Source organism: Carettochelys insculpta, chromosome 1 (genome assembly GCF_033958435.1).
Source record: "Carettochelys insculpta isolate YL-2023 chromosome 1, ASM3395843v1, whole genome shotgun sequence".
Classification (NCBI taxonomy): Eukaryota; Metazoa; Chordata; order Testudines; family Carettochelyidae; genus Carettochelys; species Carettochelys insculpta.
In genome coordinates this window covers 60,758,956-60,785,710 of record NC_134137.1, presented here as the reverse complement: position 1 = coordinate 60,785,710, position 26,755 = coordinate 60,758,956, and the positions used below count along the sequence as shown (strand labels likewise).

The 26,755-nt window shown below is 44.7% G+C and overlaps 1 protein-coding gene and 1 long non-coding RNA gene across 2 annotated transcripts in view; both read right to left on the bottom strand.

Moving 5' to 3' along the window:
* Window positions 1–22,266, bottom strand: part of INTS6 (integrator complex subunit 6) — a 107,126-nt gene extending 84,860 nt beyond the window's left edge. The window contains exons 1-3 of the mRNA XM_074987449.1: window positions 21,882–22,266; window positions 21,643–21,720; window positions 20,778–20,927 (exon numbers count right to left, since the gene is read on the bottom strand). Coding sequence (XP_074843550.1) covers window positions 20,778–20,927; window positions 21,643–21,720; window positions 21,882–21,992 — 339 coding nt within the window. The 5' untranslated portion in view covers window positions 21,993–22,266. The remainder of the gene's footprint in view (window positions 1–20,777; window positions 20,928–21,642; window positions 21,721–21,881) is intronic.
* On the bottom strand, window positions 10,813–13,191 carry LOC142009437 (uncharacterized). Its single transcript, XR_012644471.1, has 3 exons — window positions 12,389–13,191; window positions 12,190–12,278; window positions 10,813–11,729 (listed from the first exon to the last, which is right to left on the bottom strand). It is a non-coding gene; the product is annotated as an uncharacterized LOC142009437 (long non-coding RNA).
* Window positions 22,267–26,755: the final 4,489 nt, after the last annotated feature.

Here is a 26,755-nt window from a genome sequence, read left to right as displayed (position 1 = left end):
CAGTAATTTTTTCTTACTTGAGTGCTTCAGAAGGCTGCCATCTTGTACACTACAGGTAGCTCCAGTTCAGTGGTAAATTAAATGACCCACTCATATGCAGTTTGTAAGGTCATTTTGTAGTGCAATTTAGAATCTTTGGACAATAAGGTGCTAGAACAGTGATTCCCAAACTTTTTGGCATCATGATTTTTGAAAACTCTCACAACCCCCGCCTTCTCTTTACCATAATCCAACCCACATTTTAACAAAAAATTCAATTCACAATTTGAAATAAACACAAAAACTTGATATAAAAGTGTTATATAAAATTAAAAATAAGCACAAATAGTTTTTCTTGGCCCCTTGCAGGCACCTGGTGCAGCCTCAAGTAGCCAGCTGCTTGAGCCTCATGCCAGCTGCCAGCCCAAGCCCTGTGCTGCTGGGGGCCAGCCGCCCAAGCCCCGCAAGCCACACACCTGAGCCCCTCCCCTCCCAAAAAGCCAGGCACCACAAGCCCCCCACATTTACTGCATCTCCATCCCCCTTCACCTGAGCCAGACACCCCCATCCCCCCATCTAACCCCATCCTCCTCTTAGTCCTCCCAGCAACCCACACTCACTCACCTTTGCAGAAGGCAGCTAGTTCCATGAGGGTCTTCGCCGGCTACCTGCTCTTCACAGAGGCTGCGCCGGGTTGCCCACATAAAATTTCAGGGGCTGACAGCCAAAAGCAAAAGCCGGCTCTTTCTTTGGGTGGGGGGAATGATGGGAGGGGCTGGGTCACCTTGCACCCCCTGTGGAATTGCTTCATGCCCCCCCCAGAGGGCATGCCCCCCAGTTTGAGAAACCATATGTTAGAACATCTCTTAAAAATATAAGTGAAAAGGGCCAAACAAGAAAGTTACTGAGGAACACTACATAGCCAAGTACAGTAATAGCATGACACTTCTAATAATTCCTAATCACAACCAACTCAGACTTATAACAAATACGTGTTATTTCTCTTAGTTTCTATGCTTAAAAACAGACAGCTTCATGAAAAGGCTATAATATTCACTACATAAAACATCTGACTTTTCAAATAGAAACTCTAAAATGCTCAAAAACAGAACTGTATCAGCTCTTGCCCCCTTCTTGTCCCTCCTGTCAGGTATGAGGAAAACCGTGAAGTAACAAACAATAAAATGCACCAACAACTAAGATTTGTGCAGCTCAAAATGTTTTAAACAGCCATATTTGGTCAGACCAAATATCCATCCAGCCCAGTACGTATGCTTCACAGGGAATGAATAGAATAGTGGTACAACTTGAATGAGAATTAAAGAAACACTATCAAGGTTTGTAAGACACCCTCCGCCGCAAAAGACGACTCCTCCTGACTGATTAGACTGTGGTTACCAGAAAGCCATTGAAACCCTACTGTGATAAACGTCCTGAGATTGAAAACTAAGAAATAGAGGGGAAGGAATTTGTACTGTCAATGGTCAAAACTTTAACATCAATGGCTAATTAGCAACTGGGAGAGTGGAACTACCTTAAAATTTAGCAATGCATACAACTTCTGCAGCTAACAGGTGAATGCACAAAACACTGTCTGAGAAAAAATGGTTACTCACCATTATAACTGTTGCTCTTCGAGATGTGCTGCTCATATCTATTCATGTTGTGTGCGCATGTGCCATGTGCACAACTGTTGGGAAGTTTTACCCGACATGCTGCTACCCATCGGGTCAGCTGTGGAACCCCTTATGTGTCAGTGATATGGAGCCCTATAAATGAGCCTGCCAATCCAATTGCCCCTGATTTCCCTATTGCTGGTTTACGCCAACGGTGGGAAAGGGTGGGTTTCAAACAGATGTAAGCGACACATCGCAAAGAACAGAACGGTGAGTAGCCCCTTTTTCTTCAAGTGCTTGCTCATACCTGTTCAAGTTAGGTCCAGGGGTCTGCAACTGAAATACTGAGAAGAGCCATTTTTTCAAATTCAGTTACAAAAACAATCTGTCAAGTACCGCAACACACATGAATACAAGACAGTCCTTAATAAACAATGTCAAGCCGTACTTTTTACCACGCCTATTTTAAGAACAGTGAACACACAATGATTTGTACCAGTTAGAAAGTTAAGTTATCCCCATCTCCAGGCTTTAGCTTCCTCAGCCCCAAATCTCCCCTCATCCCCAGGCTTTACCTCCCCCTGGCATCCTGCAAACCCACCCGCTCCCATCCCCAGGCTTAACCCCACTGAACTCCATGCTCCCTCCCCAGCCCTGAGGTTAACCCCTCTGAGCCACAACCTCCTCCTCACCACCAACAGGCTTAAGTCATGTCAGTGCGCGCAGCGCTGCAGCAGCTGCAGCCACCACCTCCACCCACTGCTCCCCGCTGTCTCCTCCTTGACGCAGCTGTGCAGCTCTAGCAAGGCCAGGCTTGGTCACCCTCCCTTCAACTCTCCTGCTGGCTTAAACTTCTGCCCATGTGGGGCAGCTCCCTGCCCAGCCGGCTTTCTCTTCTGGGCTCCCTGCCACAACTGACTGCTCAGGAGCTCCAGCTGCTGCCACTTAAACAACAAAGCTAAATTCAGGTGGCTCAACAGCGGGTAACTGTATTTAAACATTTTTTTTTTTAAAATGGCAGCAGCTCTTGGAGCCGCAAGTTGCTCCTTAAAGAGCTGCAGGTTGCCAGCCCCTGAGTTAGGTGATTCACAAATCAAACCCAGGAGGAGGAGTTGGAGTCCATGCACAGCTGAACCAAGGACAATGGCCCTGAAGGCTGCATCCCATCTACCACTGCTGCACAATAGCACAGTGAGATGTGAAAGTGTATACAGAGGACCACGTCACAGCTTGACAGATTTCCTTGAGAGGGACATGAACCAGGAAGGCAGCTGAAGAGGCCCAAGCTCATGCAGACTATCCTGCAATAGTAAGGCTGTTCATATACAGGATGTGAGCCAAGAAGAGATGCGCTGCTATGAAACCATTTGATCAGCAGTGGCACCAAGAGCTGGGAGGTCTTTTGGAAGGGTTTGACCCACTCATTGTAGAAGGCAAGGGCCTACCTCATGTCAAGAGAGTGCAGCTGCTGCTCCCCCAGGGAGCTGAGAGATTTAGAATAGAAAATAGGAAGGACAATGTCCCAGCTAGTATGCAGCAACGAAGGGTCCTGTGGCACCTTATAGACTAACAGAAAAGTTTAGAGCATGAGCTTTCGTGAGTTAACTCACTTCTTCAGATGTGAAGTGAGTTAACTCACGAAAGCTCATGCTCTAAACTTTTCTGTTAGTCTATAAGGTGCCACAGGACCCTTCATTGCTGCTACAGATCCAGACTAACACGGCTACCCCTCTGATACTTGCCAGCTAGTATGGAAGCTGGAGACCATTTTCAGTAGGAAAGCTGGGTAAGGGAAGAGTTGAACCTTGTTCTTACGGAACATTGTGTACAGGGACTCCAACATGAGAGCCTGGAGCTCACACACCTTTCTGGCAGAGGTGATGGGCATCAGGAAGGCGATTTTCCAGAAGAGAGAGAGAAGAAAACAAGAGGCCAAACAGTTTCAGGGAGGGAAAAGGACACAGAGAACCAGTTACGGTCCCAGGCCAGCTGAGGCAGTCCATGGCTTTGAAAAAGTGCCCCACCATCGTGTACGCAATAACAGAGCGCCTGCCCTCCTACACCAATGAAGGCTGAGATGGCCACCAGGGGACCTTGAGGGATAAAGAAGCAAAACTTCGCTGCTTGAGGGAAACAAGATAGTCCAGCACCTGCAGACAGAGGTAGACAAAGATACGAGGTTGTGCTGATGACATCAGCAGATGTGCGCCCACTCAGCCAAGCGTACAAGCATTACATAGACGGCTTGCAGCTGCTGAGGAGGACATGCCGCACTTGCTCAGAGCACGCATGCTTGACAGGGTTTAACCATGAAGTTGCCGCACCACATGGTGAACGTGACCATGGTGCTGCGTGATGAGGTTAGGATGCAGGGGAAGTCAAATGGGCAGAAGCACTTGGAGCTCTGTAAGTGTGGGATACCAGTGCCAATGAACCCAAGCCAGGCTAACCTTGAAGAGCACCGTGTGCACGAGGACAAACAAGGGGAAGGCATAAAACAGACTTGAGTTCCATGGTATTAGGAATGCGTCCACTATGAGCCAGGGCTGAGGCCATGGAAGGAGCAGAGTTGAGGGCACTTGCTGTTACTCTGGGATGAGAGCAGATCCAGACAGGGAAAGCCCTACTTTTGGAACACAGAGTGTAGGACATCCATGCAAACTGACCTCTTGTGAATGAGGAGCCGACAACTGAAGCAATCTGCCAGCTGGTTCCGACCCCGACAAGGCAGGAGGGCCTACAGGTGGATGCAGTGGACTATGCAAAGTTCCCACAGATGCAGAGCTGCTAACAGAGTAGGGAGGAGCATGCACCTCCCTGATGATACAGTATGAGGTCGGGATGTTATCGGTCAGGACTGACACACAGCAGCCACAGAGATGAGGCAGAAAGGACAGACAAGTGAAATAAATGGTCCAAAGATTACGCATGTTGATGTGGAGCAATAACTCCTCCATTGACCACACTGCCTGAGTGCCGTAATGCCCCAGGTAGGCCCCCCAGCCTAAAGCAGATGCATCCATCACCAGAGATAAGGTAGGCTGGGGCATATGAAAGCGAACCAGTGTATTGTGGGGACTTAGCCACCAGCAGAGGGCAGGGGAGACTTAGTCATTATGGTACCACAATCAGTCCATGCCATCCCATCTGGGATTATACACCCATGCCAACCAAGCCTGGAGGGGCTGAAGGTACAACCTGGCAAATGGGACTACGTTTGTGCATGCTGCCATGTGGTCCAGCAGGCGGAGGCATGTCCTGACTGTTGTGATCTGAAACTTGGACAGGGAGCGCAGAAGCTGGGCAAGAGCCTGGAAATGATGGTCAGAGAACCACCCCAATAAACTCTATGTATAGAGTCGGGCTTGAGGAGGACTTTGACAGAGTTTCCCTGGCGAAAGCTACCTGGGCCTGCACCTGGCTGAATGAACAGACCTGCAGGAGCCAATCATCCATGTAAAGGTAGACCTGAATGCCGCTGCAGCAGAGGAGGGTCGTCACCACCACCACACATATGATGAACACTCTGGGGGCAGTAGAGAGCCCAAAAGGAAGGATCATAAACTGAAGACGCAGGTGGCCCATGAGTTAGCACAGACCAAAGCCGGATAGTGATAAAGAAATATGCATCCTTTAAGTCAAGAGCAGCGTTCCCATCCCCTGGATACAGGGAGGGAATGATGGTGCCTAGGGAGACCACAAACAAAGTTGTGGGAAACAAAACTGTTGCATTGCCTGAGGTCCAGGATAGGTCACAGGCCCCACCTTGGCCTATGGGACTAGGAAATAACAGGACTAGAACCCTCGGACCCTGTACTGAGGAGCAACCTCTTCCAGCAACCCCAGGGCCTGGAGCGATTGCGTATCACACAGAAGGAGCTGCTCGTGAGAGGGGTCCCTGAAGCAGGATGGGAAGGGGAGAATGAAAAGGGATGGTGTAGCACAACATGACCTGAGAACCAAACGGTCTGACATAACGGCAGACCAGGCCAAAAGGAATAGGCAGAGCCTGTTGAGGAACAGGAGAGAAGGATTTGATGGCACTACTACTGTGATCTCAGGTGCACCATCAAAACAAGTGCTTGGCCCTGGAAGAAGGCTTGGACTGGCTGTGGTTGGCTACAGACTGCGGACAGGAGGGCTTACGGTGGGAGTAGCGAGACTTGTTGCAGTAGAAACCTGAATGCCCACAAGGTTGGGAAGACCTCAATTGGGGCTGTGGCTTAAGCAGCTTACACTGCATAGCCAGCATGTGCATGACTCAAGGACTTCATGGAATCCTTGAGGTTATGGAGATAGGAGTTGGTTTGTTCCAAAACAGCCCCATAACAACTAGGGCCACTGCATTCCCCAAGTCCAAGGAAGCCTGAAGACAGAGATGGGACACCCTTTTACCTTCCTGTGGGATAGCAAAGAACTCCTGCAAGTCCTCGGGAAGCCAGTCCTTAAATTTAAAGAGAGAAGCCCAAGAGTCATAATTATAATGGCTGAGGATAGCCAATTGGTTAGCCAACTGGATCAGCAGACCCCCCCCAAATAAGTCCAGGCACTTAATGTCCTTAGATTTCAGGGCCAAAGCTTGTTTACTTTAATGCTCCTTTTCATTTACTCCATTAAGCGCAAAGGAGCAAGGGGGAGGATGGGTGTACAAGTAGTCAAACCCCTGAAACATCACAAAGTATTTGCGCTCTATCCCCCAAAATGGCGGGAGAGATGGAAGCCAGAGATCGCCAATGGTGGAGCTGTAGGACAAGATAGTTTTCTTAAAAGGAAGGGCCGCACATGAAGGCCCCTCCAATGTGAGGATGTCTACCATGGGATCATCTGACACAGTGACCGCCCTCCACAGAAAGGTTAAGGCTGGTAGCCACCCGACAAAGATGGTCCTGGCACACCCAGAAGTCCATGAGTGGAGGACCTGAAACAGAGAAGCCTGCTAAAGCCTCATCCAGAGAAGCAGCTGGAGGAAGCCAACAAGGGCACTGTCTGCACTGAAACCCTTGGCTGACCAGGCAGCAGGGTATGAAAAGCTTCCTCTGCAGGTGTGAAAGGGTAAGGGTCCAGGAGGCCAACTAATCATAGCCTCAGGAGCCAGAGGGGCAGCCAGAGGCTGAAGCAGAGGAGAAGGCATGGTGCCCTGCAGCTGGTGGTATGCCCAAGGACTCCAGAATTGTCACTGGGATGGGAGGCCACTGAGAAGCACCCATGTCCTTGTGTAAGTGGAAGTCCCTCCAGATGGAGTGGTTGGACATGGCCAAGTCCCCGCACAAAGGGAGACAGGTGAGGGCAAGTGGAAGAGCCACATCAGAGCTGACCAAGACAGAACCATTGGTGGAGAGCAGCTGGCATCCAGTGGGGAACAAGTGTGCTGACCAGACAAGTGAAACCAGTGAGGAGAGCAAGACTGGTACCAAGAGAGAGATAAGCATCAAGAGCAGGAAGGGTATCAAGACAAACAGAGGAGAGCTGGAATGATTCAGACACAAAATGATGTGCCAAGAGCTGGACTGGTGCTGAATGCTCAGCCAGCAGCGAGATGGGGATCTGCAGTGGGAAAGGGATCAGCATGTCGAGCATCAGTGCCAACAAGGTGAAGTTTGGCATGCTGCAAAACGTGGGCACTGAGAGTTGGATCTGCAGGGAACCTAGCACATTTAGCTGGACCAGTGTGGAGAATGGGATCTGCTCACAGAGCGGGAGCGGTGCCGAGGTGTGTCCAAGCCTGCCCCTGGATGGGGCCAAGGCGAGTGGAGGCCAGGACCGAGATGACAAGCGGGAAAGCCCAAAATGGACCAGCGTCAAGACAGGAATGGGCCTTGACAGACATGGTGCCAAGTGTCACTGCAGCGGGCAGAGCATATTGAAGAGCTGGAATCAGAGCCATCCGCCACAGAGACCCCCAAATGGGAGCAGCTGCATATAGAGCAGAAGACAGAGGTTGATGCCGCAAGTGCATCCAGTGCCACATGCAACCAAGTCGGGACTTGGAGCAGTGCTGAGACTAAGAGCTTAGGCACTCACACTGGATCGGGCACGGTCATGAGTTCAGTCTTGTACCTGGAAGGCAAGGCTCTGTACCTGGTGTGGAGGACAGTGTGCTGTGCACCCAAGAGACAGGTACAAAGCCCTGCCAGGGAGATTGAAGTGCCAACTCCATGAGGAGCCGACAGTGCAGAAAGTCACGTGCCTAGCAAGTCTGTGGCTTGAAACCCATGCAGATTCAGCATTTATCAGTCCGATGAGCTTCCCCCAAACAATGAAGACATGCCTACTGGTGGTCACTCCTTGCCATGGACTTCAAGCAGGAGCTACCCTGTTTAAAGCAGAGATTTTTTTCATGCCCCAGTTCTCCAAAGGGGACATGGGAGGAGAAAGGAGACCCTTCCCCACCAGTAGACTAACAGGAAAACAATGGCTTTGCTAACAAACTATTTACAACTACTTGCACAAGAAATAGCTAGGAAGACATGGTGTAGCAGCAAGTACTCAGACACAGCTCCAGTAGCCCGCACAAGCAGTAAAAAGGAACTGAGGGGTGGCTGGGTTGGCAGGACAATATATAGGGCTCCACACCTGTGCCACTCCAAGAGGTTCCACAAACAACCGAACAGGTTGCAGCCAAGGTAAATCTTTCTGACAGTCGTGCACATACCATGCACACACCTAACTTGAATAGATACGAACAAGCACTCAAAGTGGCTCTTTTTTCCCCTCAAGAAGTCCCCCAGAAAAAAAACCAGGAAGATCAAACATGATATTCCTGACTATATTTTTTAAACACCCACAAATTTCATGTACTTTTGATATACCATAAAGCAGCAAAAAGGTCCCAAAGCCAGTTTTCAAAAATCGCTCTGCAGGCCATTTTTAAACTTACATATTTTCTAGCTTTGCCTAAGTTTGTAAATTTCTAAAACCAAATAACCATGCAATTCCTGTATATCTCACCTATCTGGAACCGTGCAACTATTTGCTCAATGAAACATTTAACTGGGTATTTGTGCCACATTGCCAAAAGTCCATAACTTTAGAAACTTTGAGTTCACAAGCCAAGCTAAGAAGTTACTGTTTAGCTACAAATGGTCAAACTTCAGCCTCTTTAGAATTGCTGAAAAATATTGTTTTGCTTTACACAAAGTACAAAAATGTTTGTCTAAGAACTCAAACCTAATTAGCTTTTGCTCAAAACACAGAAAAGCAAGCACAGAAGATTCCATATAAAAGGTACAATATGTTTCAGAGTATGTTAAGAGCATGTTAATACACATGTGCAGAGGTGGGGGAAGAGAAGCCTGAATCAAAATGAAAGCACACATCTCACTAAAAGCCAACAAGACTTGCATTCCTAACTCATATAGACCTTTTCAAAAATCACCCTGCAACAAAAAGATCAAAATGGATCAGAGATAAATGAGAGAGAAACTACGTAAGAGCTAATTTAAGAGAATTCTAGCTAAAGGATTACATAAACAATTTTAGCTTTTTGGATAGTAAACTCAAGTGCTGTAAATTAGATTACTTGAAAAAAATCCTTGAATCCTGAGTCATCTGTGATAAACAGAGTGCTTTTTAAAGGTACTTAAGGGTCTGGTGGGATTTTCAAAAGCACTGAGATGACAAATTCATTTCAAGGGATCTTAAGACACCCAGATGCTTTTGAAAATTTCATACAATATATAAATACTTTTAAAAATCTTGTCCAACATTATACAGCAGATACCTGTCAAGTAACTGCAAGAGCTAATTGGACCAAGTAAAGATCAAGAAAGAAGAATCAAACAGTTCTGTTGTACTTATTTTGTATCACTTTTGATTGAAATCTAGAATTCTCACCAAAACTATTGCTAAGATGTTCAAATTGGATTGCACTAAAAATATTAAAAAATTAAGTTTTGAAACTAGAAATCAAGAGTATTAGCTTAATAGAAAATATTAGAATGACAGCTATTGAGACAACATATAATTTACTTAATTTTAAACAAAAATAATTTGTAAGTGAATGTACTGTAAAAATGGCACTCGTATTCGGTTTAAAACTCAACATCCAACTATGATAGTGATTCCTGTTTACTAAAATGAAAAAGAAAAAATTATGCATCGTCACATGCAGATTAACAGAGAATCTCCCACATATGCTAATGTAAACACTTTGAAACTATGATTCCCTGCCCCTTCTCAGCGGCCTAGTGAATATACTTGAAGTTATTTATAATGAACTATATTTCAATTTAGTTATATTTTCATGATCTGTTGCACTAAGAAATTAAAATTTATGGCAATTTAACTTTGGGCCCAGATAAACTGTTTAGAAAAAGCATAAGAAAAATAAAAGACCTCTTGCCTCCAACAAAAAAACATTAGCAGCTTTACCTGTAAAATTTCTCTCAAGGGATTTGGATTCCCTAGATGGTTTTAGTCATTTTTCTAAAGAAATCTGTAAAGAGCTTGATCCAAATCCAAAAACCGCTAGATCCACTGGGCTTTAAATCAGATCCTTAATTATTGCAGCCTTTTTGTTTTACTGGGTTGATAATTCTATATGCAAGGCATATTTTAAAAAAAAATATGAAAATGAGAACGATTGTGTGAATAAAGGTACCCACATTCAGATGTTCATTGTGTCCTTTAAATTGTACATTAAAAACTAGATCTCTTGCCTTTCACTGCGGTTAACATAAACATGTTGCTTTTTTTTTTTTTTTTTTTTTAAAAAAACGGGTGGACTAAGGTCACTGATACAACCCTAAACTAATAAAAATGAGAATAAATGGAAATGAGATCAACAAAATTATTGCTAAACAATGCCACTTATAAGAAGGGGCAGCAAGGTGGGCAGCTAAATCTGTAAAATCAGTAAAGAAATTTGAGCTAAGATGAAAGATGGGCTTGTAGTTAGGCAGGGGACTAGGAGTTATGAGGTCAAGGTTGTGTTAAACCAAAGACTCCTGTGTGACCTCAAGCCAAACTATTGTGAGTTCTAATTGTTCACGTATGTAAGGAACTTTGAAATGCTTAAATGGAACAGCAAAAAAGATGCAAAACATCATGCCCTTGCTCAACACCACAAGCAAGCGTGACTTGTTTCCAGTCAATCACTTCAGCAATAGCTCGAAAATGTGACCAGGCATTGGAATAGAAAAGGAAATAAAGATATATGAGAGACTAGGAAGAATCATCCTGGAAGTTACTGTTATTTTATTACTTTATATTCCGCAGAATTTTAAAAGAACATGACAACATCCTCATTGCTGTCATAATTCTGTACATGTTTAATATTGTCTGATTTTTTGTAATGCACATACTCCACTTGTATACCACTAGTGTACTACCACAATGTAGTTACATAACATTACCATTCTCTGGAGACAAACAACAATGTAGTAATAGTAATCAAAGTACTACAAAGTAATGTCGTATCAGCCACACTCTCTTAGCAGGTGATGTCCTCCACTAAGGCTGATTCCACTTCTGCCATACAGAACCTGGGCTCCAGTTAAGATACTCATTACCCAAATGCAGAGATAAGGAAGATGCTCGTATTTAATGCTGTAGCTCATTTAAGACAGAATATTTTGATTCACATGAAAATAGAAGTGAGACACTTAAATCACATCTACTTTTGTGTTCTGGCTGAGTTCACATAGCTCTTTGCAAGGAATGGGTGTTCATATAATGCATGGGAAACTCAAGATGACCTCTCCAAAGGAGTTACCACACGAAACACACATTTGTATGTTCCTCTAGACACAGCCAGTAACAAATACCCCAAAGAAAAACCCATAAAAATCCAGGCAATTGTGAGATACTATAAACTGGAGAAGACTGGGATGGACATGGAGAGGGGAGAGGAACACCTGTAAGCAATTATTTTATGCCCAGAAAATTTAAGAATTATGGCTCATGTGAAAGTGTAAGGTCTTGTCAACAACAGGACATGTAATCAGGTTTGAATTGTTAGTTACAGCCAACATGATTTCAGACTTGCATAATTTTGGAACACATTTATTTGTAATAATGATTCCATTTAGGACACTAGTCCAGAACTTGAGAAATCTAGGTTGAAGTCGCTGCTGCATCACAGACTTCTTATGTGACCTGGGCAAGTTTCTTTGTCTTCGTGCCTCAGTTCCTCATCTGTAATACAGGGATTATACTATCAGCTATCCCACAGCATGTCATGAGGATAAAGATATTAAAGATTGTGAGGTGCTCTTGTACTATAGTAATGGGGAATATATACATACGTAAAGAGACAAAAATCACTATACACTAGATTTTTGAAGAGCCTAGTGCAGTCAGAAGCCAAGGTCACAGTACAGATCTCATTAAACATTTCCCAATCTAATTTGACCAAAATATTTTGACAGTGAGGAATCACAAGTCTACACACTTTTCAAGTAGGGTGGGCTACAACAGAAAGACTTACACAGCCATAAGACGACCGTATGAAATTAAGACTACTGACATGCATGTACTCTTTGAAAGTACCACAGAGAAAAAACACAGGCGACCAGAAATAATGGAATAGGATTGGATCAAGATTGATCTTCCGGGGTTCAATTTTGCACATGTAGTAGAGACGTGTAAAACTGACCTCTCCGGGGACACAGATGACACCTGTACTCTTTGCGAGGTGTGAGGAGTAAGGGAGATCAACAGGAGAAACTCTTCTGTCGACCTTCTCTGTATAGACAGCCAAGTTAGCTGAGCATCGACAAAGCCTTAGAAAAGTCACCTTCTATTCAATCATCCCCAAGAAAAACTGAGATACTTAAAATTAGAGGAAGACTGACCTGCCCTTTGGAGAACTAAAATTAACTCCAGCACTGTCATGTCAAGGCATACAGAATGTACAGCGCGGTCCTGGATCACCCAGTTATTAAAATAGCCAGGCATAGTGAACATGCTCTCACAAGACTGCTGAATAAATAAAAGAACAATGGCTGAAAACAATTGAAAACATGCCCAGGTAACACAAGGCAAAAAGGCAACAGCTTGAATTGGAAACGTGTTCCTATAAAGGAAATTTGTATAGAGATGGGAATATTGTGTAAAATGAGACATACTGCACTTCTCTTTCTACTAATATTCAATCAAACAGCATTTTCTGTAATGCATCTTTGACAGAAGACGGATGGAATACCGGAATCACAAAGTTTCACAAGAGGTAGTGGTGAAGTTTTTAACTCTGGACAGGAGAGATCTGAAGTGTGTGATAGCAGCAGTTCCATTCTGTCCCAGAGAAGAGGAACAAAGAACACACAGTACTGAGCAGACTATATTAAGATTGCTTATCACCTGGAGCATATTAATTTTTTCAGCATCTCCCTAGTTATACTGGCTGCTTTTACTTACCTGATGCTTGTGCATAAAATGTTTCACTAATGATGTAAGAAAGCTCTGAATTCCAGACTTACAGTCAAGGTTTAACCAAAAATAAAATGCTATTTTTCTTTCAACACCCTTCCCTACAGTATATTCCTGCCTTTCTGATGGGCAATTAGCTCTGATAACTTCCAAATGGGTTAGCGAAAGGCAAAACTACTAGCATTGATTTATCCATGGAACGGAGCATAGACACAAAGTCAAAATCTTAGAGAACGGGGCGGGCTTCTGTTGTCCATCCCAAGGTACACTTTTGCTTTGATTAAAAGAATATACTTGAGTGCCTAAAGAATCAGGATAATCAAAGCCACATTACATTTGAATACCAGGAAGTACTTGCAGTAAAAAAAGACACTTGCCTTCCACTAATGGAACAGCACGGTTTTATATCTATGAAAATAAGGCAGACTTCATGCAATCTGGTTTACCAGGATGTCTTACTTTTCGGAACTTGCTTTAAAAATACATTAAGCAGCCTAAGACTAGACAAATGAGGCAAGGGATTTTAAGTATACACATGAACGTATCTCAAACTCTAGTGACCACTTTAGACATTCACTTACTGCAGAACAAAACAAGTCACTGAGTTGGGCCAAAGCTCCAACCAGCAATATGAAATAAAGCATGCTTCTTTGCAACGGTCCCGTTAGTGCTTACTGCTAACTGACACTGTGGAACAAAAGAGGTGTTTGGAAATCTAAGCTATTCCAGCAAAGCAGTGGAGAGGGGTGGCATGAATAGAAATCAGACAGTGTAACCCCTTATGCCAAAAATATGCAATTGGAAGTCAAAATACTCAAGCTCAGTGCCTACCACCCAACATAGAAATATAAAAAGGCAAAGACTGCAACTCACCCCCTTTGCAACTATGCCTTTAACAGAAGCCTAGTTATTTACACACAGGGAGCTATGAATGAGCTTACATTAGCATTAGTTTGTAGCCTGTTCTGGTTCCATCCGTGGAACTTTGTCCACATATACATTCTGCAGATACCATCACTGGACCTAACCAAGTTAATTATGGGATCAGGGCTCATTCTCCTGCTCCTCATCCAATGTTATACATACCATCCTGTGCCAGCAATGCCCCTCTACTATGTACATTGGACAAACTGGGCAAACACTTTGCCAAAGAATGAATAGGCAGAGAGCAGACATTTGGAATTTTAATACACAAACCTCTCAGTGAGCATTTCAATGGAGTGGGCCATCCTGTAAAAGACCTGAGAATATGCATTCTACAACAATGAGATTTAAGAGCCCATTACATAGGAAAATGTGTGAATTAGGGTTCATAATCAAATTGGATACGTTAACACTCAGGCTCAATAGAGAGAGCAATTAACGCACTCATTACAAGGATTGTTTCCTTCCTTTGTTATTTCAAATGATCTCAGGAAAGATACTTAGTATCTCTACCCCTTCCCCATACCCCTTTGGTTCCATGTATCAGATTGTGGGGGGGACACCTTTGTGCTATATAACTGTCAGTCTGTCCTGGAAATGCTACAGATCTGAAGAAGTGGGCCTGTCCCACAAAAGTTCATCACCTAATAAAATTAGGTTTTTTTAGTCTTTAAAGGCAGGAAATGTTAGTCTTAACTTGGGCTGTGAACCTGGAGGTACTCTCAGAGCACTGCTTTTCTCCCTTGAATGCCACAAAATTCATACATGAAGGATTCAGATTTTTTTGAAGGAAGGAACGGCAGGCAAGAACTCTACATACTCAGACCCTGCCCAAAATCATGAGCTCCAAGTCCCACGATGCACAAGCCGAGGCCCAGAAAAGCTTTCCATGTCTTGAAATAGCTCTGTAGCTTTAAGAACATCTTGCCAGAACCCACTTCTCCACGTCAAAAAACTGCAAACCTCTAATAAAAATTCAGTAACTACAAATCTGCGATGTCAAACACTACTATTTAAGTGACTATTCAAAAAGAAGTCACAATCTAAATATGACAACTAGTGTAAAATATAACATGCCATTTCAGATAACATGATACAAGAAGGCATGCTCTACAATACCTGCACTCAAAAGTTGTTAGGTAAGTGACATGATAACACATATGTCACATCCTTTGCTGAAGTGACCAAAGATATGACATGAAATTCAACTATCCAATATTTTTATTTATGTTAGTCAGTGAGGAGCCATAGTCTGAAGTGTATGACTATTCCAATAATTTGGATGAAATAAGTCAATAAGCATAAGATGCCTCTCAAATTATATAAATGAGCTACAAATTAGTAGTAGTTCATATATTTCATTAAAAAATCCTGATCTCCTGGAGACCAATGTGAAGTAAGCTTTATTGTGTAAAACATTCCTATGATTAGAATAAAAAGCCTGGAGAATTGGGTTATTTAAAAAAAATTATATACACAAAACCCCTCAATACATGGGACAATAAATCTCTTTGCAGCCCTTGGCTTACTCCAAAATGGCTTAAGATGGCCTTCATGCAATTAAAATTCCAATCTGGTTTTAGGTTATTTTCTGTTCAAGGTTTCTTACCCGCATATTTGTAAATACTCAAAAATTAGAGCTAGTAAGAATTATTTTAGCAAATGTATTAAAAATTTTGAAAATCTATTATTCCACCGTACGGAGGGAACAAAAAAACCTTCCAAAAATATTCAAAAAATTTTGTTTCAACATTTTCCAAGTGAAACCTTTTCATTTCCTTGTTTAAAACCACTTTTGATTTAAAAATTCTCAACAATTTTAAAAAAAAGTCTGATTAAAAAACGGTCAAAATAAAATAAATCAATTTTGTAAAAATATTTTGTTCAACTCTACACAACTCCACACAAAATTCGTACTGACTTTTTAAACCGCAAACTAATCAAAAATGGCTTTTGCCTAGCTTTAGCTGAAATGAACAGTTAGGAAGATTTTCAAGAAAAGGAATGTTTGGGGTATTAAAATAGTATTTTTCATGAGATTTATATTTTATTCCAGCTAGCATGCTGGTCAGGGTAAAGAAGAATGAATTTCTACTTTATGGGAAGTCCACTTTGATTATATGAGAACATCGTGTCAGAAGCTTGTATTATGGGCTGTGTCTTGTTACATTTAGTCTGCACCTCAAGTCCAGTTCACATCTCATGGATCAACTTCACTGAATCAGCCACATACTTTAGAAGTTTTATTACAAGCAAGGTATATCTGTAGAGATACTGAGTTGGTGTCTGATAATACACGTCTATCCAAAATACTGAAAACTTCACTGTGGTAAAAATTGGAACAGGATGTTACACAAAAATATTACTGGCTTGAAAAACACTACCACCTTAGTATTTATGAAAATAGTTGTTTAAAGCACATTTTCTCTGAGCATGCACCTCATATTACACTGATCCTGCAATAATAGAAAGTGTGGTAATCACAGATTCACCACAGAAATTATTGTTTGCAAGACAGTGTGCTAGGCTGCATAGAATCTATTAACTTAAATCAACCCATCTGATTAAAACCTGAAGAACTGTTGTACTTATTTATATGATTGAACAGTAACAGAGAGGAAGCCGTGCTAGTCTATACACTATCAAAACAAAAAGCAGTCAAGAAGCACTATGGTCTGAAGAAGTGGGTCTGTCTCACGAAAGCTCACCTAATAAACTATTTTGCTAGTCTTTAAAGTGTTACTTGACTGCTTTTTGTTTAGATATGATTTAATATTTACAATGCTGGTGTTACATTCCTTACAGCTTCAATTATGTATGGTTTACCAAATTTAACAGTTTGCAATTTTTCTGGATAGGTATTTAGATGGCCCACTCTGCTTATGTTTCTGCTGTGTTATTTAGGATGTTATGGATTTCTACTGTATTCCATTTCAGGACAAACCACAATGTTCAAACAATGCTAGCAGTATTAACTCGATCACCAGTTACATCAAGCTTCATTTAGTATTAGTGATACTTAACTTTATTCATTAACTTGGATAATCACAACTTATCTAGCAAACACAGAGAACCATAGTGACTTGATGCATCACTATTGCAAGGAAAGTCTGCTAGTGAGAATTCTAGCAATTCAACCTGACAGACAATGGATAGAGAAGCTGATCTGAGAGACAACATTACATAACGAGTCAATAAGGTACATGCAAGCTAGCCTTGCAGAGGTACTGCAGATGGGAAGTATGTGTACAAAGTCAATGTATTTAAATTGTTTCTCATTTAAGCTATCTTTCTTGAAGCTTATCTAATGAAGATCCACTGTAAGGTACACAGGACCAGAACCTTTCAGTCGTAATACTAAAACTGAACACTTTCTCTCAAATGCTCAGATGTTCATCTGTCCAAAACCAGATACAGACAGTGAACAAAACTACTGCACTTTGTGAATGTTGACAGAGCCAAGCAAGGAAAATATAGTTTATCAAACGGATAGGGTTACACAAATTAAAAGGACGCAGCCAATTTAAAAAAAAAATCACAGTTCTGTCTGAAAACTTAACTGCAGCAGGTACAATTTAACCCTTCGATCATAACTTACATTAGGAAAAATATCTTTCCTCTAGTGAGGTCCACAGTTCCCCTAGTGAGATAGTTTCTCCTTTGTTGACAAGGCCCTTAAAAACAAGGGAGCAGAAAAATCCTTGTAAAAACACTTTAAAGGGGGTTTCTAAATTCAGGATATACATTTAAACGCTCCTCAATTCAGAACCAGAATATTTTTTCAAATTAGTTTTAAAATAAATTACAGTTAAACATTCATTTAAGACCTGAATGGGAAACTGTGATTACCAAAGAACATCTGTGTATGTGGTAACATTGCCTTATTCTGCTTGTGCATTGGTACCGATATAAAATATATACAGTGAATTGGGATATTTGTATTAAGGCCCAAGCAGAAGTGATGCAAGGAAATACGCAACAGGAGTTTTCCTAAAATTTAATTTCAGAACAAACATTCAGCCATCAGTCCGATCCAGGAAGTTTGCTGATGAACTCTGGCCAACTACAAAAGATATCAGATATAACGAGTGGCCTATCCATTTAGATACACAATTCAGAAGTGTAATGGTTTAACCCAATTGAATCTCAGTAAGTTTGAAACAATGTCTTATGGTTAGCATTTGTAAGAACACATTTCTCCTACAACTCAAGTACAGACTGAACCCTCTATTCCAGGAACCCTTACGACCTGACCGGGGCCGAACCACAGGAGATCAATATTATCTAGCACATTATCAACACATTACCAACACTTCCATTACCACTGGGCTCTTCGAAGACTTTTAGGGGTAGATTATAGCTAAACAACAGCACAAAACACAGGGTGAGGACTGGTGGCTGTAAAACTTTTGAGACCGCAAGAAGCTTGGCCAAACCAGTGATAAGTGATCGTTCAGCTAACTAAAATCATGCTGGATTACAGATGTTGCTGGATGAGAGAGTTCCAGACTAGAGAGGTTCAGCCTGTACTAGAAATAAAAGGAATCTGAAAAAATATTTTAGAAGCTTCCCAGTTCACAGAGGATGGAAGACAGCCTGATTTTATAAATAATGCTTTATTAAAAATGTTTGCATTTAGGTTTGTTTGTATTTAGATGGTATTTATTTATAAATTATCATGTCTTCTCAGCCCAAGAAAGACTAGCTCCGGCTGCTCTTTTAAACTGCTGAACTAGACTGACTGAAATATTCAAGGAGTCTTACCACTGTACATTTTTCCCCAAACTTTTCACTTAAAAAATGTTACTGTCTCCAGTATTTCTACAGCACATAATATTCTTACCCCTTTTATCTACCTGAATTATTTCCACATCCTTTGTAACATGTACATTTTAATGTTTATTTTCAGAAATGCTGTTTTACAGTGGATCTTTCAATTGTTGATCTCGGCCAATGTGAACTTCAATGACCATCTGAGTCCCGAAAGTGAATTCCTGTGTCAGCAATCTGAAACTTTAGTCTAATTTAAAAAAAAAAAGCTCTGCTCTGACTAGTGGTACCAGAATGTGAACCGGGAACTTCAGCAGCACAGGACATATCAGAACGCATCTATTTAACACAGATACCTATTTCTATAAAGGACACTGAAACAAAATTGTTTAATTATGTGAATGAGTACCTGCAGATACCACAAGCCATTCACATCTGCTAAGTCTACCACATTTGGAGCAGTGTGAAATATCTGATAAACTTTGTTTTAGTTTTACTTTTAGATCAAACTTATATCTAAAAGAGTAATGGCATTTCTGAAGTCAGAAAGAGACCTGGAACCAAACAGCTAAGGACAAGACAGAATAGGTACAAAAGAAAACAATGCAGCTGCTCAAAAGACAACAAAAAGCACTCATTCTTCATAAAATAACCAGCAAATGACAGCTTGGGCATTAACTGAACTGCCCACTTGACTTTAAAAAAAAAAAAAAAAAAAAAAAAAGACTACGTGAACACAGCTGACTCTTCCAGGACACACAACCTTTTATGAATGAAAATCATTGTTGTAATCATCAATAGTCAGGGCAAAGGGTCTGAGTTTGAACCTGTGATGGTAAGTTTTCATGAAAACTTTGTAAAGTTGACCTTACAAAGGAACAGGAATGAAAGAAAGCAGAAAAACATGTGAATATACATGTGTACATATGGGGGAAAGCATGGAAACAGACTAAAAAGATTGACTGTGTGTGTGAAATTAGTACATTTTAAAGTTTCATTACTAAGACTGAATTTTAAAACATGTTTGGGATGACTTGGTAATCTAGTGGCAGTGCAACATAGTGAAACATGAGAAATCTGAGTTTTCCTCCTACACAAGCAGAACATAGCAACGCAGAAATATGCTTGGCATCAGAGTGTTTGGTTGAAGCTACTTATTTCTGAAACAAGCAGCAGCAGCCTTTCTTCCTCTCAGAGGGTATTACATCACAGGAGAAAAAAAGGGGAAATGAGGCTAACAGGGCAACTAAGTGAGAAATATACATGTGTACCCACTGGTAATGCTCCCCACTACTATGAAAACACAAAACTAGGGCTGGATTCAGAGTCCCAGTCTCTTACTCTTCAGGCCAAGAGCAACTGAGTGTTTCCAGGGCATATACTCAACCTGAGGGAGAATGGTAAAGAAGTGCCACATTGTTCTACAGTGACCCACGTGGTCGATTAAAGGTAATGCTGACATGCTCCAACAGAAGTCCTGTTCAAATCCTTCTGAGCCAGAAGGATGGCAGCTCCAGTATTGGATGTCAGTGAAGCCAGAGCCTCTCAGAGCTTTAATATGAGGGAAAGAGATTGACTGATTATAGAATTATGCAAAAACGGATGCAGAAAAACAAGATTTGATTAAACCGCTGCTCCATTTAGCGTAATAGTTTGGTCCTCAGTGTGGACAATAACAAGTGTACTTCAGAAAAAAGTTAAAAACCCCCGAAGTGCATACAACTGATTGTGCACCACTGTACTACACGTAAGAGAAAAAAATTTTCATTCATGCAATTGCCTAATGTGCTGAAATACAAGGTTTCATCATCTTCAACATAATAGACCAAAAATTGACATATGTGCAAACTGAAAAAAATATAAATCAATGCTTACATTTGTGTTTTAAAAAACTTAAGAAGTTTTAGATGGCTATAAAAGCTGAATTAAAGCTCAGTGCAAAAATACATCCCTGTAATGGGTTCCCCAAATGTCTCAGCACTGTTTATTTGTAAAATACCCCTTTATGTTTTATGCTTCCTATTTCATGAATAGAGGTTATTATTTTGGTCAACTAATCACATGTGACCTCTGAAGGTTTTTTTTAAAAAATGTTTTTCCCCCTGTTTATATTCAACCTACCTGCCCATAGTTGTCTATGCCAGTTACTAATCTATTTAAATTTAATAAATCAAAAGCTGTCCTTAGAGACTGGCCAAGAGTCGTAAGTCCTTCAGCTTGAAGGTTTTTCAATTCATTCATAAAGGTTGCATGGTTTTCTTTCCAGCCAGCCTGCAAAGAGAAAGGGGAAAATGCTTATCCTTCAGATGTTAACAGTACAGAAGAAGAGCCTTTTCTGTGACAGATCACAAAAATGGTGTCTTCCTCTCTTGCATGCATGTGGTTTAACAATACACACACACCCCGCCCGGCCCCAACTATCAACTCACCTTACAAGTAACTAAGAGCCCTTCTACTCTAAAGGCTTCAGATCCCAAGCCGACCCCCAGATCCCCTCCCAACAGCTCATCAGCGCTTGGGTTCACGGTCAGCGATCCAAACAGCGAGCCTACAACTTACTGCGGGTCATTAGCATAACCAGAGCCTGGCCCACGGCAGCAGACGGGGCCGGTCAATGACCTACAGCAGGTTCCCTTCCGATGGGTCATGTGGAGGCTCCGGCTCTCCAGGCACGACAAGGGGGAAGCGCCCCGCCGAGGCTGCCCAGCCCGAAGCAGGTACCGCTCTCCTGGCCGCCCCTCGCCGCCGAACGCGCCTCGGAGTTGCTGTCACTTCTCCTAACTTGAATCAATATCCCCCACAGTCCATTGCTGCTCACACACCGCACAGGAAAAATGTCGGCCATGTTGATGTCAGCGCCGCCGCGGCCGCCGCCAGAGCCTGTATGTGCCTGTGCGGGGCGAGCGGCGCTGCGCCGCCGGGAGCGCGGGGGAGGGGCGGGCGGGCAGGCCGGCCGCGGGGGAGGAGGGCGAGCTGCGGGGGTTACCTTGATCGCGTAGGGAGGCTCCTCGAAAGTGACCAGCATGTACCTGTCTCCTCTGCTGGCGGGGTCCCGGGCGCGGAGCTGCGGGCACAAAGCGCAGGGTTACCCGAGGGAGCCAGCAGCAGCGCCCCGCATGCGAGCCCCCGCCCGGCCCTCCGCAGCCCACCACCCATGGGCGGCAGGGCGCCCCCCTCCTCCAGCCCACCCCCTCAATCGCCGCCTGTCGCAGGCAGAGCCGGTACCTTCATGAAAGTCTCTACAGCGCCTTTGGCTATGTCCAGATAGGTGGTGCCCAGATGGGTGCGCTGGTTCATGGAGGCGGACGTGTCTATCAGGAAGAGTAAGATGGGCATAGTGCGGAGCAGCAGCAGGGCCGGCGGCTACATGGACGGGGCGGGGGGCAGACACAGGGGGCCGGCGGGCAGTGGGGGGGCCTGAGAGTGCTCTGCACGGGGAGGGACGCCCCCCCCCGCTGACCCGCTCGCCTTTGTGTGAGGGGCCTGCGCAGCCCCGCAGGGGCTGGTTTATGAGAAGAAAGCGGACGGGGCGGCACTGCTGCGGCCACCGCCGCCGGACCCCTGTTGATGTTACTCAGAAGTTTCAGGCAGAGCAGCCGCGAGCCACCCACCCCGGCACTTTCTCGCTCTGACTGAGGCGCTTCCTCGCTCGCAGCCCGCTTTTAAGGCAGCCTGGGCAGGTCGGGCACCGCCCCGTAAGGGCGCGTTCGGGCGCCACGTGACCGCCTCCGTGCCTCGCCATAGGACGCCGGGCCACCCTTTATTAGCATATTTAAATCACGGGGAAAAGAGAAACGAGGCGGCTCCAGCCGCTGAGGGAAAACCAGTTGGCGAGCACGCGTTCTAGCGGTGCGCGTGCGCGCTGCACTCCTGCTTCGGGGGCGGGGGCTGCTGCAATGACATAGTGTTTCTTGCTGCCCCGTACAGAGAAGGGATCCGTGGGGTCGGGGGGGGCTGCGCGGCGGGGCGGGGCGGGGCGGGGCGGGGAGGGGAGGGGAGGGGCGGGGGCGTGCTTCTTTCTGGTACAGCTCTGGGAGGCCAGGCTGAGGGGAGCAGATAAGATCGGGGACGCGAGTGACCACGGGGGCGAGGCGGCGGCGGCGGCGGCGGCATGAGCAGCAGCAGCCGCCGCTCAAATGCGGGGCGGGGCGGCGGTGGGAGGAAGCGGGCTTGGGCGGCGGCTCGCCAGCGACGGGGCGGTGGTGATTCCTAGCAGCCCGGGGCCCCAGCGAATGAGTCACGGGGCGGCGCCTGCTGCGGCCGGCGAGCCGCTCCTGCTGTGTAACGCAGGCGCGCCGGGAGCCTTCCTTGGGCTGCGGGAAGGCCTGTCCGGAGGCCTGCCGGCGGCGCAGTCCAGCGCAGGGGCTGGAACGAGGGGAAGGCGGGTTAGGCCCGCACGGGGGCTGAGGCTCAGCCCGGCCACCCGCCCGCTTGCAGGATGTGTAGGGACTCGCGTCGGAGGTGTGTGCGTTACGGGCGGGGGCCTTCTGGGGCGACACCCCTATTGGTGTGGGGGAGGCTGTAGCTAGGCCGGGGTGTTGTAGTCGGGGCTTTGGGAGAGGAAAGTGGTTAGGGGCAGATGACCTGTCCGAGGCCAGCGGGACTCGGCATTACAATTTCTGGGAGCACAGGGTCGGGGCAAATCTATCTTAAGTCCTTCGGCGGGCGAGTCTACGTGTGCAGCTGGCCACGCCCGGAGACAGCCTGGCATGCGTGGGAGCTGTGTTTGACCTTAAAAGTACTCTCTGGTGGGATCCAGGGGTGGTGCACCCACTGGCTTGAAGTAGTAATAACCCAGTGAAAAGCTTCTGCTTTCAGCACTTCCACCATAAAACTGTTCCAGTTTCCCGAGTTGGAAGGGACACGTGACACCAACTTGTTCAGTAAAAACAAAACTGCACCCTTGCAAATCACTTAAGCCCACTCAAAGGACTTCAAAAACTATAACAAATTTCCCCCCCCCTAATTTATAGAAGTCTAGGTTGTGCTGTTTCTCAATTGGGGCAGTAGGGCGAGGAGAGGGGAGATGGTATCACATTCCCTTTGAGGTGGTGGTGAGTTAGACTAGTATGCCTACCAGACTAAGATCCTTAACAATCCAGAGTGTCTTAAGATTTTTAATGTAGCAAAAATTGTGTGGCTGGTGCAGAGGCAGAACCATTTTATTTGTAGTCAGGGACACAGACGGGCTGGGTCTACACATGCCCCTTCCTTTCAAAAGGAGCATGTTAATGAGCAGGTTCAAAAGATGCTAATGAGGTGCAATGAATATGCAGCACCTCATTAGCATAATGATGGCCACAGCAATTCGAAAGTGTGGCTTTTGGAATTGCGCACCGCCTGTGGAGATGGGACCTTCTGAAAGGAACCCCCAGTTTTTGAAAGCCCTTCTTCATATCTGTGATTGGAAAAAGGGCTTTTGAAAACTGGGGGTGGGGGTGTCCTTTTGGAAGGTCCCATCTCCATGGGCGCCGTGCGATTCGAAAAGCCACACTTTAGAATTGCTGTGGCTGCCATTATGCTAATGAGGTGCTGCATATTCATTGCAGTGCCTCATTAGCATCTTTTGAACCCGCTCATTAACATGCCCCTTTCAAAAGGAAGGGGCACGTGTAGACCTAGCCACTGGGTTTTAATGTTTATAAACTGGTGCCATTCCTATCCATATGTAAAACACAATTGCATGGGGCACCACAAAATTTGGGGCACCAGCTGCCCCAAAATGCATAGAACCTTATGCAGCAGGGTGCTGTATATGGCCTCTGGCAACCCATCCCCTTATACCTTGGTTGCAGCCCCTGGGGGATGCAAGACTGAGGGGGTAGGCACACAGCCATGGAAAAAGGTAACATTTTTCGCCCCCCAGAGCACCACTTCTCTCCAGATAGCTGGGCAGCTGCCTTCTGTTCCTGCGTCCTTTGGCTGGTGCTTGTCCTCACCACCACACCTACCCTACTCCATGGTTGCCAGCTCAACCAACTGGACACTATTGCAGCAAATCCCATCCAATCCAGGAGATCTGGTAACCTTAAGCTTCTGTCACTGCACCCCTCTCACCTGTAGGGCAACCACTCCTGCTCCAAACGGGGCTTGGGGAAGAGGGGGATATGCTGGTACTGGCCTGTGAAGGATATGAGCATTGGTAGAGGTGACACTGGTCCAGATGAAGAAAAGTGGTAGATGCAGAATAGGTTAAGGTTAGGGAATCCATGTTAGCTAATCCTTAACCCAGTCTAACCTCTTCTGAATTTTTCCTTGGTTAGTGCTGAGGCAACCTAAACTTATACATCATTATAACAGAGGGGCTGCAAACAGTGCAGGGTTTCTGTCATTATCCTGTATCCCTCTGCTCCCATCTCTTTCTCAAGCCATCGGGACGTTTTTATTTTCTGTCAACCCCCTTGCCCCCAAGAGCTAGAGGCTCAGGAGCTGTTATACTGTTTCCTTTCTCCCTTCCCTCCAAAAAGAACTCCTCAGGAGCTCCCAGCCTTGTTCAGTCCACTTTCCTAGACCCATTTCAAGATAAATATGGCTGCTTACAGTAACTGGTTCTGTGAGATGTTTTGCCCACTTACATCAGCGGTGGGCAACCTGCCACCTGAGGGCCATATGCTGTCCATCAGCATTCTGTGTACAATCCACAAAACATTTTGTTCACTGTTTATTATGCACGGTGTTGTCAAAGTCCACTGGTTTCTGTCCATGTCATTTTTTTCATACTGGTATTACTAAAGTGACAAAGCAAGGGCATGTGAAGTGAGGTGTGTGTTGATTACACCCAATATTGATGACAGAAGTCATGCACTCTCTGCATCCAATCAAAGCAGTACTATGGTTCAATCAGCACAACCCACACATTCTAAGTACACACACGCAATTTGCAAAATTACCCTATCCCTGTAGACTGTCTTGGTTACAACAGTCTTAACAGCACATTGAGATGAAGGAGGGCCCCTTATGCAGCCCCCTTGGTAGCCTAGGTTGCCCATTGCTGATTTAGATTCTGCTATAGATGTACACACAGCTCATGTATAAGACCACAGGGTTTTTTTTGTCCATTAGTACTATTCGTATGTCCTGCACCCACACCACCTTGCCTCCTCTGAAGACATAAATGACTGGGTCCAATAGTTTCTTAGCTACTTTGCCAATATAAAATCCTAAATCTAAAGGACTTGACAGTAGCACTAAAGAAGGATGAGTCCAGAAATCTGTGAAGACAAAACATCTTCAATAATTAAAGTTACTGTAAGTCAAATTAATGATTTTTCTTGATTTTTTTTCCATTTAGGTGATTGGCTAGCAGTTATCTCCCTAAGGAGTTGGGAGCCATGGTTTCCTACTTAAATAAAAACTGTAGCAGTGCCCTAATATATTGGATATCAGAGCTAGTAACTGTGAATAGGGAGTAATGTTGAGTAAAAGTATATAGTAAGTTCTAAGTGGCTGCTCTATACATTTTTGGTATAGGGAAGGTTTGTCAAACATCAGAAAGGTTGGTTGAGTCCTAGCTGTGTATGCTCTAATCTGAAAAGGAGCTAGTTAGTTTCCAGGCCAGGGGTGCAAAGCTATCCCATAACCGTCCTGCAGCCCAGGGCAGGGATGCAGGAGGGGAGCAAAAGGTTGTGGGGAGAGAGGGGCCAGGGTGCCAGGTTCAGGCTCTGTCCAGGAGGCACTTACCTTTGCTATGGTAACCATTTGCTGTGTGCGTGTCAGGGGGAAAGGAGCTTTGCATGCTGCCCCCAGCAAAATCTTGCAGCTCGCATTGGCTGGAAATGATGCAATGGGAACTGTCTAGGTCAAGCTTCCAGCCCAGGCAATACACAGAGGGTCCCCCCCACCGCAAGGGTTGTGCAGTGTGCAGAGATGCACATAGCTCTGCAGCTGGCCATTTGGAGTGGCAGGTGAGGGGGTGACAGAAAGGGATCCTGCCTCAAGGTCCCACTGGGCTGCTGGCCAGGAGACCCCTTAGATGAGCATCTCCCAGTCACAACCTGCACCTGGCATCCCAGCCCTTCACTTCCCCCAGCCTTCTGCCCCTCATCCTGCACCCCCACCCAAGTCACGATCCAAACACTCTGCACCTCTGTTCCTGCACC